This window comes from Bos taurus, chromosome 5 (genome assembly GCF_002263795.3).
Source record: "Bos taurus isolate L1 Dominette 01449 registration number 42190680 breed Hereford chromosome 5, ARS-UCD2.0, whole genome shotgun sequence".
Classification (NCBI taxonomy): Eukaryota; Metazoa; Chordata; class Mammalia; order Artiodactyla; family Bovidae; genus Bos; species Bos taurus.
The window spans coordinates 86,273,449-86,287,437 of NC_037332.1; the positions used below are offsets into that span (position 1 = coordinate 86,273,449).

The following is a 13,989-nucleotide window of genomic DNA, read 5'->3' on the forward strand; positions in this document are numbered from 1 at the left end:
TTAATCACCAAACTACATAAAGTAAAATTTGAATATTAAGATTGAAATATACTTTTCTTAAAAGGGTGTTCATAGCAAAAGACTATCTATGGACTTAATAAGAATTGATTTTTGAAAAAATATTTTGATGAGAGTATACACATGGATACATTAGGTACTTTTTCTCATGGTTGCAAGGGTAACAGAAGGCAAGATTAAGTAAAGTTTGTTCAAGAATAACAAAGATTCTTAACCTCATTCTAAAAGTTTAGAACACTATTTTATCATTAGAATTTAGAAGTTATACATCACAGTTCTGAGAGCTGCAAAATACTGAAGCTTTGTGCACAAAATGTAATTAAATATATATTGCTGCCTTAGACCACTGATGCATTTGTTAGCAGACTCTTTGGATGTTCACTTCCCAGGAAAATGAAGGGAAATGTGCAGTCATTACTTTAGGCATGGTAAAGGCAGTCCCAGGGAAGAAACTGGAAACCATAGGACTTACTTGACTGAAAACTGTGCCAGTGCTCCATACACAGGCCTTTCCCCATGCAGATGAACAATGGAGCCCCACACTGAAACATCTGTTAACTACATGAAACTGTTAAAGGGATTAACAGTGCCAGAGGCTGAAATGTAATCAGACAGGTGAAATAGCAATAAGATAAATATTCCTACATGAAATAGCAATAATGCTAAATAATTAATTTATTTTTATATGGCTGTGGTAACTGAGGTTAGAATTCTTATGAAATACGTTAAACTCTTTACAATAAATCCTTCCTCTTTGCAAAGTGTAGAGAATTAGAGACATGCAAAATGGGATACGATTTTATTTTACTTTAGTTGGAAAAATTTTCTCATATCTTAATAGACTTCATTGCATACAGTTTGGGTGCTGTTCTCTGTACTGATGATTATGCAGAAAGATGTGTGTAGTTTTCAATTATGGAATGTGAAGCTCAGATGCCAAATTCTTGTTTGTAAAGTTTATCATCATACAATGTAAAAGCAGAGTATAAAATATGCATGTTTGAAGTGAAGCTAAAATTGGAGTGTTTCTGCTTTTGACCCTGGAAATAAGTGAGAAGAAAGATTGTGGAAAATAAATACAGCAGTTTTGCTATATTCAAATTTGGACGTTAAACTGAGCTGATGTTTATTATCGGTCATTCATAAAACCATTCCTTAGTTTACTGAATGAATATGTTGTTGCCCTTTTCAGAGGTATCTGTATATATATGGTTAAGTATTTGCTTGTATTTGTGTGTCGTTTTTAAGTAAATAATTACAAAAGTGTACCTTCACTTAGCCTGCAGGGTCTTGTAATTATTATACTATGCGTATTAGTTTCCAAATTCAAGTATATTATAAGCTAAGATTCATCTATCAGTGCATTTTTATAGAATATTTAATTAAGGAATAGTAATTGTAAGGGACATGTTCTGTTTGTAGGAAATGGAAAGCATTTGGGGTTTAGAATCATACTTTTGAAAATTCTTTTAACACACATTTTTTACTTATGCTTCCACATTGCCTCGATGTCACCCAACAAACAGATGTTTGTACCATAGCTAATGTCCTTGTACTCACTAATGCATGCATGCTAAGTTGCTAAATCGTGTTCAACTCTTTGTGACCCCGTGGACTATAGCCAGCCAGGCTCCTCTGTCCATGGGATTCTCCAGGCAAGAGTATTGAGGTGTGTTGCCATTTTCTTCTCCAGGGTTTTTCCCAACTCAGGGATCGAACCCACATCTACTGTATCTCTTGCATTGGCAGGTGGGTTCTTTACCACTGAGCCATGTGGGAAGCCCATACTCACTAATATCCTTTGACAAAAACTACAACAGATTACGATTATATTTGTACTGACATCTCTATTTTTAATATATTTAAAAAAAACAGAGTACTATTTGGCCTTGGAATACGGAATGAAGCACGGCAAAGGCTAATAGAGGTTTGCCAAGAAAACACACTGGTCATACCAAACACCCTCTTCCAACAACACAAGAGAAGACTCTACACATGGACATCACCAGATGGTCAACACCAAAATCAGATTGATTATATTCTTTGCAGCCAAAGGTGGAGAAGCTCTATACAGTCAGCAGAAACAAGACCAGGAGCTGACTGTGGCTCAGATCATGAACTCCTTATTGTCAAATTCAGATTTAAATTGAAGAAAGTAGGGAAAACCACTAGACCATTCAGGCCTGACCTAAATCAAATCCCTTATGAGTAGACAGTGGAAGTGAGAAATAGATTTAAGGAACTAGATCTGATAGATAGAGTGCCTGATGAACTATATACGGAGGTTCATGACATTGTACAGGAGACAGGGATCAAGACCATCCCCATGGAAAAGAAATGCAAAAAAGCAAAATGGCTGTCTGGGGAGGCCTTACAAATAGCTGTGAAAAGAAGAGAAGTGAAAAGCAAAGGAGAAAAGGAAAGATATAAACATCTGAATGCAGAGTTCCAAAGAACAGCAAGAAGAAATAAGAAAGCCTTCCTCAGTGATCAATGCAAAGAAATAGAGGAAAACAACAGAATGGGAAAGACTAGAGATCTCTTCAAGAAAATTAGAGATACCAAGGGAACATTTCATGCAAAGATGGGCTCAATAAAGGCCAGAAATGCTATGGACCTAACAGAAGCCGAAGATATTAAGAAGAAGTGGCAAGAATACACAGAAGAACTGTACAAAAAAGATCTGCACGACCAAGATAATCACGATGGTGTGATCACTCACCTAGAGCCAGACGTCCTGGAATGTGAAGTCAAGTGGGCCTTAGAAAGCTATTTCAAATCCTGAAAGATGATGCTGTGAAAGTGCTGCACTCAATATGCCAGCAAATTTGGAAATCTCAGCAGTGGCCACAGGACTGAAAAAAGTCAGTTTTCATTCCAATCCCAAAGAAAGGCAATGCCAAAGAATGCTGAAACTACCGCACAATTGCATTCATCTCACATGCTAGTAAACTAATGCTCAAAATTGTCCAAGCCAGGCTTCAGCAATACTTGAACTTCCTGATGTTCAAGCTGGTTTTAGAAAAGGCAGAGGAACCAGAGAGCAAATTGCCAACATCCCCCGGATCATGGAAAAAGCAAGAGAGTTCCCAGAAAAACATCTATTTCTGCTTTATTGACTATGCCAAAGCCTTTACCTGTGTGGATCACAAAAAAACTGTGGAAAATTCTGAAAGAGACGGAAATACCACACAACTTGACCTGCCTCTTGAGAAACCTGTATGCAGGTCAGGAAGCAACAGAACTGCACATGGAACAACAGACTGCTTCCAAACAGGAAAAGGAGTACGTCAAGGCTGTACATTGTCTCCCTGCTTATTTAACTTCTTTGCAGAGTACATCATGAGAAACCCTGGGCTGGAAGAAGCACAAACTGGAATCAAGATTGCCAGGAGAAATATCAATAACTTCAGATATGCAGATGACACCACCCTTATGGCAGAAAGTGAAGAGGAACTAAAAAAAGCCCCTTGATGAAAGTGAAAGGAGAGTCAAAAAGTTGGCTTAAAGCTCAACATTCAGAAAACGAAGATTATGGCATCTGGTCCCATCACTTCATGGGAAATAGATGGGAAACAGTGGGAACAGTGTCAGACTTTATTTTTGGGGGCTCCAAAATCACTGCAGATGGAGATTGCAGCCATGAAATTAAAAGATGCTTACTCCTTGGAAGGAAAGTTATGACCAACCTAGATAGCATGTTCAAAAGCAGAGACATTACTCTGCTAACAAAAGTCTGTCTAGTCAAGGCTATGGTTTTTCCACTGGTCATGTATGGATGCGAGAGCTGGACTGTGAAGAAAGCTGAGCGCTAAAGAATTGATGCTTTTGAACTGTGGTGTTGGAGAAGACTCTTGAGAGTCCCTTGGACTGCAAGGAGATCCAGCCAGTCCATCCTAAAGGAGACCATTCCTGGGTGTTCATTGGAAGGACTGATGCTGAAGCTGAAGCTCCAATACTTTGGCCACCTCATGTGAAGAGTTGACTCATTGGAAAAGACTCTGATGCTGGGAGGGTTTGGAGGCAGGAGGAGAAGGGGATGACAGAGGATGAGATGGCTGGATGGCTCACCAACTCGATGGACATGAGTTTTAGTGAACTTCGGGAGTTAGTGATGGACAGGGAGGCCTGGCGTGCTGTGATTCATGGGGTTGCAAAGAGTCGGACACAACTGAGCGACTGAACTGAACTGAAAGTATTATTGAATACTTTTAATATCTTTTAATCTAGTCAAAAACATTAGCATTCATTTTTAAAGATTAAACATGAATTCCATGTGATTTGTCATTTTTCGGAGGTCCACAGATCCTTACTAACATATTTTAAAATAAAGGACAAGCATGTAAACATGAGTATAAGCTATTTTCCTGAAAATTAAGTATAGTCACAATCTCATATATTTTAATGGAAAATTTTAATTGTGTAGAATTAGAAAATAAATCTAGAGAGAGACTAACATACTCAACGATGTTAGGATGTGACTTATTTTTAAGAAAAGCTCTCTTTTATGGGAAGTCGAAAGATTATGGGCTTCCCTGGTAGCTCAACTGGTAAAGAATCTGCCTGCAGTACTGGAGATGATGGTTCAATTCCTGTGTCAGGAAGATCCCCTGTAGAAGGGATGGGCTACCCATTCCAGTATTCTTGGGCTTTCCTGGTGGCTGGATGCTAAAGAATCCACCTACAATGTGGGAGACCTGGGTTCGATTCCTGGTTTGCGAAGATCCCTTGGAGGAGGGCATGGCAACCCACTCCAGGTGGTTCTTTCCTGGAGAGTCCCCATGGACAGAGGAACCTGGCAAGCTACAGTCCATGGGGTCACAAAGAGTTGGACTCGACTTGAGCAACAGCACAAAAGATTATGAAAGTAAGAGATTATACAAAGAAAATTCTCTTTAAGAAAATAATTTTTCTTTGTCCTTTTAATATTATTTTTCTTGATAATGTTTGAAAAAATTAATATAATGCTTCTTATATAAAATATAAGGGCTTCCATGGGGGCTTAGTGGTAAAGAATCTGCCTGCCAACGCAGGAGATGCAGATTTGATCCCTGGGTCCAAAAGATCCCCTGGAGAGGGAAATGGCAAGTCTCTCCAGTATTTTTGCCTGGGAAATCACATGGACAGAGGAGCCTGGCTGACTAGAGTCCACAGAGTCACAAAATACTCAGACACGACTTAGTGACTAACAGCAACATACAAAATATGCCCCCCCCCCCTGCCCCGAGTTACTTAGATTGCCAAAGTTCTACTAGAAGTCATGGGGGAAAGAATGTCTAAAGGAACACCAACTTATGTTTACCTTTTAGAATTCTTGAATAGATTCTTTTCACGCACATAACACAATCATGAAGAGGCAAAGTCTGCAAGAAACTTTATTTTGTAGAGCAGATGAGGCTTAGTGTGCAAAATAGCAAAGAGTATCATCAGAACCAGTGCTTTAGGTAAGGCATGGAATTGGAAAGATCTTCTGCAGAAGCAGAAATGAAACTGCAGTATTCCTCTCTGATGTCAGAATCTCCTGTGTGTCTGATGCCTTTTTAAAAGCATGAGAGGGAGGTGGAGAATCAAATGAGGACCGTGCTTTATTTAGAAGTACCATCAAGAAGAGGTGACTGCTTACAATTAAAAAGAAAACTGATATATGGAATGTTATTTATTTAAACAGTATAGTATCATGAGAAGGTTTATTACAGGTGACCACTGCATTTTAGATGTTCATAGGAAAATCTAAGACTTTGAAACAAAAGCAAAAAAAATATATATATATATATATATATAAAATCAATATAGGCTTTGTAGAAGGTTTCATTGCTATTTGAACTCAGTCTTGGGGAGAGAATCTTATTTTTCCCTCTCCTACGAATCGATCTTTGTCTCACTCTAGTGTGAGGCTGTAATGTTGATGTATTCTTTTCTGAAATTTCTTTATTCCTTTTGCTCCTGCACAGTAGCATATCAGTTTTTAATGTTGCAACTGAATAAGCCATGGTGAAAGTTGTTCAGTCATGTCCAACTCTTTGCGACTATGTGGTCCATGGAATTCTCCAGGCCAGAATACTGGAGTGGGTAGCCTTTCCCTCTTCCAGAGGATCGTTACAACCCAGGGATTGAACCCAGGTCTCCCGCATTGCAGGTGGATTCTTTACCAGCTGAGTCACAAGGAAACCCAAGAATACTGGAGTGGGTAGCCTGTCCCTTCTCCAGAGGATCTTCCCGACCCAGGAATTGAACTGGGGTCTCCCGCATTGCAGGAGAATTTTTTACCAACTGACCTATCAGAGAAGTCCTGAATAAGCCATGTAATCAATTAAAATTAAAAAGCTTATTGAATTTTAAGCAAATGTATACATGCATATATATATATATATTTTTTTTTTTTTCCTTTGCTTTCTCTTTCAGGAAGTTGATGGCAATAAAGTTATGTCTTCATTTGCCCCACACAACTCATCTACCTCACCTCAGAAGGCAGAAGAAGGTGGGCGACAGAGTGGCGAGTCCTTGTCTAGTACAACCCTGGGAACTCCTGAAAGGCGCAAAGGCAGCTTAGCTGATGTCGTTGACACCTTGAAACAGAGGAAAATGGAAGAGCTCATCAAAAATGAGCCAGAAGGTAAAGGATTGCAGCCAAAACAGATTTGTTGCCAATCTCCTAATCTTAATGGTTTGATTTTAATTTCCAGTTCCCTTCTCTGACACACTCTCAATGTTAGGTTGGAAGAGAGAGAAATGTAATGCTATGAAGATGAATATTCTTTTTTTAGAAATGTAAGTGCGTTTATCCCAATTTTATAAATCATTAATTCTTGTGTGATGTCTTCCCTTTTTTCACACATGAGTAAGTTATGGTTGAGTACAACTTAAAGATTCAGGAATAGAATGTGGCAGCGGAGCCCAGGATAGTCACCGCCTACCTGCCAGATATCTCCAGTCTAACTTGTGCATCTCTAATCTGCCCCCTGCCCAAGCCTGCCCGCCCCCCCACTCCACCACCCCTGCCCAAGGCCATTTTACAACTTTGTTACATTTTATATCCTTTATACATTAACACCTCTTAGGCTACATAGACAGGTCTATTTTTTTGTATAATCCAAAATTGGTGAGCTTGGAGGTAGTGTGTATTTGAAAAGTAATGATTTTCTAACTGTCTTAACTGTGTTGAAGTTTCCATTTTTTAACTTCCAAGATGCACTAAATCTCTTGAATAGTTACAGATAGTATCCTGCAGGTGATATGCTCATGGACTAATCTTAAAATTAAAGCAAACGAACTAGTAAAACAATTGATGCTTAACTGACAGCCATCTTTTATGCTGCAGATATTCACTAACTTCTGTGTAAATCTGTGTCCATCCTAAGCATGGATGCCATGTTGCACAGAAGAACATGCCTCCTATGTCAGAGTCAGATGGAAAATTCAAACAAACAAACATAAAACAGTGATATAAAAAGACATACTTCACACCAAAAATATACTACATTTATACTATTTAACACTGAGTTGGGCTCATTTCTAGTCTGTTGTTAGGACACTGGTAAATTATATCTGGCACAAAATGTATGTTAACCAGTATTGGGAGTCATGTGGTAATTAAATATTTCTGGGTTTCTACCAGATGCATAGCTGGTACATGGATTTTAGTTAAAATTTATGTAATTCACATGATCTTACAGTTGGAAGGAATTTTAGAGATAATCTAGTCAGCCAAAGACTTTTTGGCTCTAATCTGCATGGAGATAAAAATGGGGCTTTGAGGAAGACCCAGACAACCTTTTTTCTTTTAATGTGCTGAAGTTTTTTCTGATATTGAAAATAATATTTTCTTACGATAAAATTGTTTTACAAAACAATAAAATTAAAAGGAAGAAAATAAAAGTGACTCCAAATCATAGCTTTCTGATATAACATATTTATGATGTTTTTGTCTTTATTTTTCTATATGGTGTTCATTTTGCATGATTAACTTTCTGCATTCAAAATTGTTTCACATCTTCTATGTTGAGATACAGTGTGATTAACTGAAGTCCAGAGTTCATTCAAATTTCTTTAATTGTCATTGTGTGCTTTTCTGTTCTAGGATGTTACCAAATAACGGATTACATTTAGCTGTTTAGTTGTTAAGTCTCCTTGGGGTCCTTTTAGCTGCAACAGTTTCTCGGCCTGTTCTTGTTTGTGATGACCTTGAAAATTTTGAGGAGTGCTATTCAGATAGATTGTAGAATGCCTGTCTGTTAGAATTTCTCTGGTGATTTTCTCTTAATGAAACTGGGATTGTGAGTTTGGGTTGAAAGACCGCAGAAACCAAGTACCGTTTGTGTCACATCACAAGAGTACATCCTTACTATGTGACTTATAAATGTTGATGTTGACCTTGATCATCTGGCTGATGTAGGGTTTGTCAGGTTTCTCCTCTAAAATCTCCCCGCCCCTTTTCTGTACCATACTCTTTAGAAGGAAGATGCTGTGTACAATCCGTATTTACAAAGTAGGGAGCCTTGATCCCCATCCTTTAGAGTGGATCATCTACAAATTTATTTGGAATTATTCTTTATGGGCAATTTATCTCTTCTCTGCCATTTATTACTTTATTCAGTATCTTCTATCAATATTGACTCATGGATGTTTATTTTATACTTTGAGATATAATGCATAATTTTGTTAGGTTATTCCAGTTTTGTTCACTGGGGTGGGGGGGGTGGGTTCTTTCATGTCACTATGACATACCACTGTGATTTTGCCTTTTTTTTTTTTTTTTTGAGCATTTTTTACTTTTTGCCACTGTAAGATCGTGCAGATTCATCTTGTATATTTTCTGTTTATCTTGAAAGCCCTAAGAAGCCCTGGTTTTTTCTCTAAGAAGCCCTGGTTCCTTTTACTAGAGAATGTTAGAAAGAAAGATCTGGATATGACGTGTGCTCTTTGCTACTCAAGTGTCGTTTCTTCTAGGGCCGTGGCCTCGGTGTTTCATGTGAGCTTCCTTCCAAGCGGGTGCACAGACTCTCAGTTTCAAAGTATATGGCAGACTGAAGCCAAATGAATAATTCCTAACAGGAAACAGGGCAAGAGACCATGCTTCCCAGTTCGCTTAGCAGGATACATTCAGAGGTATTGGGAATGAGGAGAAAATTATAGATACACAGTCAAAGGAACAGAGATAGAGCATCCAAGGCAGAAAGAGTTAACACGAGGAAATGTCATTATTGCATGTGGACATGAGAGTGTTTTCATTATTGTATTTTCTACAGCTTTTCTTTTTTTTTTTTAACTTTTCTTCCTAAAATATATTAAAAGCTTAGCTCAAGACTGACCTGTTATTGAGTAATATGAAGACATGAGAAAATACAGAGATAGTCTTTATGGAAGAATGAAATATAACTTGAACATGCCAAGCATCTAAAAGCCTGAGTTCCAGAAAGATGGTGTTTGTATAAATACAAAACCACTAAGATGGTTTTATGTTTATTTACACAAGATCCCTAGACATGCTTAGAGTATGCAGAAATATAAATAGACTTACTTGTATTTATTTACTTACTTACAATTGGCATATAATTGATTTACAATGTGGTAGTTTCTGGTGTACAGCAAATTGATTCAGTTGTACATTTTTATACATGTATATTCTTTCCATATTTTTTTCCATTATGACCTATCACAGGATATTGAATATAGTTGAGTGTACTATTCAGTAAGACTGTGTTGTTATCTGTTTTATATATAGTAGTTTGTATCTGCTAACCCCAAACATCTAATTACCTCTCCCCCACCCCTTTCTCCATTGATAAGTTTGTTTTCTGTATCTGTGAGTCTGTTTCTCTTTTGTAAATAAGTTTGTATCATATTTTAGATTTCACATATAAGTGACATTATATAGTGTTTGTTGTTCTCTTTCTAACTTCACTTAGTGTGATAATCTCTAGATTCATACATGTTGCTGCAAATGGCATTATTTCATTCTTGCTTATAGCTGAGTAATATCACATTGTATCTATCTATCTATCTATCTATCTATATATGTATACACACACACACACACACATATGTATATATATATACCCCGTCTTCTTTATCCATTCTTTAAATGTCTGTTAGTGGACGTTTAGGTTGCCTCCATCTCTCAGCTATTTTAAATAGTGATGCTGTAAATATTGGGGTGCATGTATCATTTTTTAATTAGAGTTTTCTCCTGATATTTGCTTAGGAATGGGATTGCTGAATCATATGACAACTCTGTTTTTAGTTTTTTGAGGAACTTCCAGACTATTTTCTGTAGTGGCTAAACCAACTTACATACCCACCAGTAGTACAGTAGGATTCCTTTTTCTCCACACCCTCTCTAGAATTTGTTATTTGTAGACTTTGTACTGATGGCCATTCTTATGGGTGTGAAGTGGTACCTCATTGTAGTTTTGATTTGCATTTATCTAATAATTAGTGATATTGAGCTTCTTTTCATGTGCCTGTTGGGAATCTGTATCTTTGGAGAAATTAGATTCACTTGTATTGATAACTAAATTTGCTCTTGCATGAATGGTTAAACTCTTAACTGTTAGGAGATACATCAAGGAGAAATTTATGTATGTATTATGTAAAGTGATCATAATCACCAAGAAAAAATGACAGGGCAGAAATTTGTATCATAGAAAAGGAATATAATGTTAAAGGAAATTTCTTTCAATTTTTTTGTAACTGCAAAGAAAGAAAAATGGAGAAACATATCTATGGAGATGTATAATAGACTTTACAGCAAGTGGAAAGTTACATTCTAAATATTCTGATTCTTACAGTTTCTATTTTCAAATAGGGAACTGATGATTGAGTGTGTTATAGGGTGACTGTTGGGGTCATTATTCAAACTGGTTAAAAACTCCATTAATTAAAGGGTATATTTAAACAAGAGAATGGACACCAGAACCTGACATCATCCAGGGATCTGGACAGTGACACTGCATACAGTGTCTGCACTGTGTGGTAGTAACTACAAATGATCTGTACTTCTGGGATGCAACAAGAGGAATAACATATATAGGAAAAAATTTAATGACAAACTACAAAACATTGTTACAGTTCTGTGATTAGTGCAGTAATATGGGGATGAGGAGAGTGGAGAACAGGTGAATGGAACTACTTTACAAATATCTGCCACGGAAAAATCTTTTCTTCCCTCAAGCTATTTTTTCCCATTGTTTTTCAAAGGCCATTAAAATGAACAGCAGGTTGTGATGAAAATTTCATTAAGCCCCAGCTAAATCATTATGAGGGGGCCATATTCATGCCTTTGCTTCCTCTCATTGAGGGGAGAATGCAGATTTCAATAGAAAGTCTGTTTTATTTCCAACCTTTTCCCTGCCAACAGCCAACTAGCAGAAATTCAGAAGTTACAAGAGAATGGTGTATCATGCAAAAGGAGGCTACCGAGGTAAAATGGTTAGAAAGAAACTTGGATTTGCCTATGAGTTGAATAAAAAATGGCTCTATTATCCCAGATAGCTTATCTTTTCAAGCAATTAGTTAAAATATTTTAAATGATATAAACAGGTAGAGATATACTGATATATTTGTGTTTATATCTTTTTCTTTCATCAGAATTTTTGCTTGTCTTTACTTGAAAAGTTCTGGTGCTAAATAGTCTCATTTATCCAGTGAGACTCCAACTGATGTGGACCTGCCAAAATTCATCAAAAATTTTCAGTTCAAAATGTCTCATCTATGTAATATATATTATGTAATATAATATATTGGTATTTTGTGTTTGGTAGTAGCTATGCTTTATCAGTTGGTTTTCTAACTATCAGACTGAGGGGTTAAGAGTGACAGTGAAGTGTTAATATCATATTATGTGCTACATCATTCTTATATCTAGGCACTGAGTAAATGATATGTATTTTGGGGAAAATGGTTGTATTAAGTGCATATCTTTATATGAAATGGGTTTCCTGGTGGCTTGCATGGTAAAGAATCTGCCTGCTCTGCAAGAGACCCAGGTTCAGTCCCTGGGTTGGGAAGATCCCCTGGAGAAGGGAATGGCCACCCACTCCAGTATTCTTGCCTGGAGAAATCATGGTCAGAAGAGCCTGGTGGGCTAGAGTCCATGGGGTCACAAAGAAATCAGACATGACTGAGTGATTTTTCACTTATATGAAATACTTTATTCAATCTTTACATAAACCTCATAACCAGGGCTACTATGAGAATCTATATCCATTTCTGGAAATGCCATACATATAATTGAAATATTCTGACTCTTCTTATTTCCATTTTCAGATGAGGAAACTAGTGATTAAATATGTCACAGGGTGACTGTCAGGGTCATCATTCAAACTGAAGTCAACCTTAAATTAAAATTAATTCCCTAAATCATTACTTTTACTGTTTTTTTCTAATTAGGAATTTTGCCAGTAATAATGTTACACTTTAGCATTTGTGTCCTTTGAATAATTGAATGAAAAGTAGTATTCAGTAATTTTCAGCTAAAGTGATTTCTGATTCCTCAGTGGTGATCAAATTTCCTAAAAGTTTCAATTGAAAATAGCTCAGTTTAAAATGTTTGATTTTAAAATGTTATAGAAAAAATGCCTTGGAAGATACCTTAAGAAAATACTGTTTTAGAAAAACGTCTGGGAGCAAATTAGTTTGGCTTGTTAGAATTTCAGAATTAGAATGAAATGAAGACATATTTTAGCCCTCTCCAAGAGAGAGATCTGAGGTAGAGATGTACTTGAAATCACACAGCAAGTTAGTGTTAAAGCCAGAATAAGAACCCAGTACACATCCCACAGGTCCAGGTGCCTTTTTTTCCAGTTCACTTATATCATACATTCTGGTATTCTTAACTCTCTTTGTCTTTATTTATTTTTTTTTTTTTAGAAATAATGTCATCACTTCATCTTTGTTTTAAAGAACATATCACTGATAAATTTGAACAAATCTAAGACAACCAGATATCTTAATTTAGCTAATAAAACCAACCAGTGGGTATTTGTATACCCATCTACTTGTGTTCTCAAAGTTCAGGTAGCTATGGGTGATCTATAAATATGGATCAGCATAAATTTATGGGTCAGATCCAGATTTTAATTTTCATTCAGACTTTAGGCTCATTAACAGTACAGGTGAAAATAATTTTTACCTTGACATGAACTTTATATATCTCATTTAAAATATAATACTTTTAGATATAATATTATAACAGGCTTCATATTTTTACTTTCTATATTAATGCCTATGTTACCTCCTATGTCTTTTGGGAATGGCTTTTTCAGCTTATTTACATGTCTTCCTGTTTGAAACACAACAAAAAAAATCTTTTCTTGATTCCTATCCCCTCTATCTATAATTCTGAGTAATTCTTTTCCTCATTTCTCCAAGTCCAAGTTGCTACAAAGAGTTATTTGCATTCATTACAATAATTTTTAAATCTTTTTAAAGAACTGTTACATGCTTCCGTCCATTTTTACAGTAATAAAACTATATTTTGACTATTTATTTGTCAAGTTTCTGCCCTGATATTAAACTCCATAAGAGTGAGTATAGTGCACATTAAATATTTAAAATATTTGTTGAAAGTACATTCATACTACTTCCATATTGCCCCATTGCTGTCTTGGGAAAAGTAAAGAAAGACCTTAATAAATATATACCTCATTTAATCCTTAGAAACTCTGAAGCTGGTAGTATTTCTTACCTTAATAATGAAAAATCAAGACCTAATCACTTGATCATATTCTTGTAAGAAGGAGGAACTAGAATTAGAATGAGCCTCTTTTCCTTTGCAAAACTACTTGGTATTGAACATAAGACCATATATAATCTGACTCCATCCTTTTATCTCCTTAACCTTACTTCCTACCACTCTCTAAGGTACATGTTGTCATATTGTCTTATTAAAGAAATTGCCTGCAGTTCTCTCAGCACTCTCCTCTATTTTAATACTACTCTGCCTCTTCATATTCTGTTTCCCCTGCCTAAAAT

The 13,989-nt window shown here is 36.4% G+C and overlaps 1 protein-coding gene across 14 annotated transcripts in view; it reads left to right on the forward strand.

Moving 5' to 3' along the window:
• SOX5 (SRY-box transcription factor 5) overlaps positions 1-13,989 on the forward strand; it is a 1,174,568-nt gene that overhangs the window by 816,808 nt on the left and 343,771 nt on the right. For all 14 annotated transcript variants that reach the window (XM_010805416.4, XM_024991902.2, XM_010805413.4 and 11 more), the window contains 1 exon segment: positions 6,421-6,631. In XM_010805416.4, the coding sequence (XP_010803718.1) occupies positions 6,421-6,631 (211 nt within the window).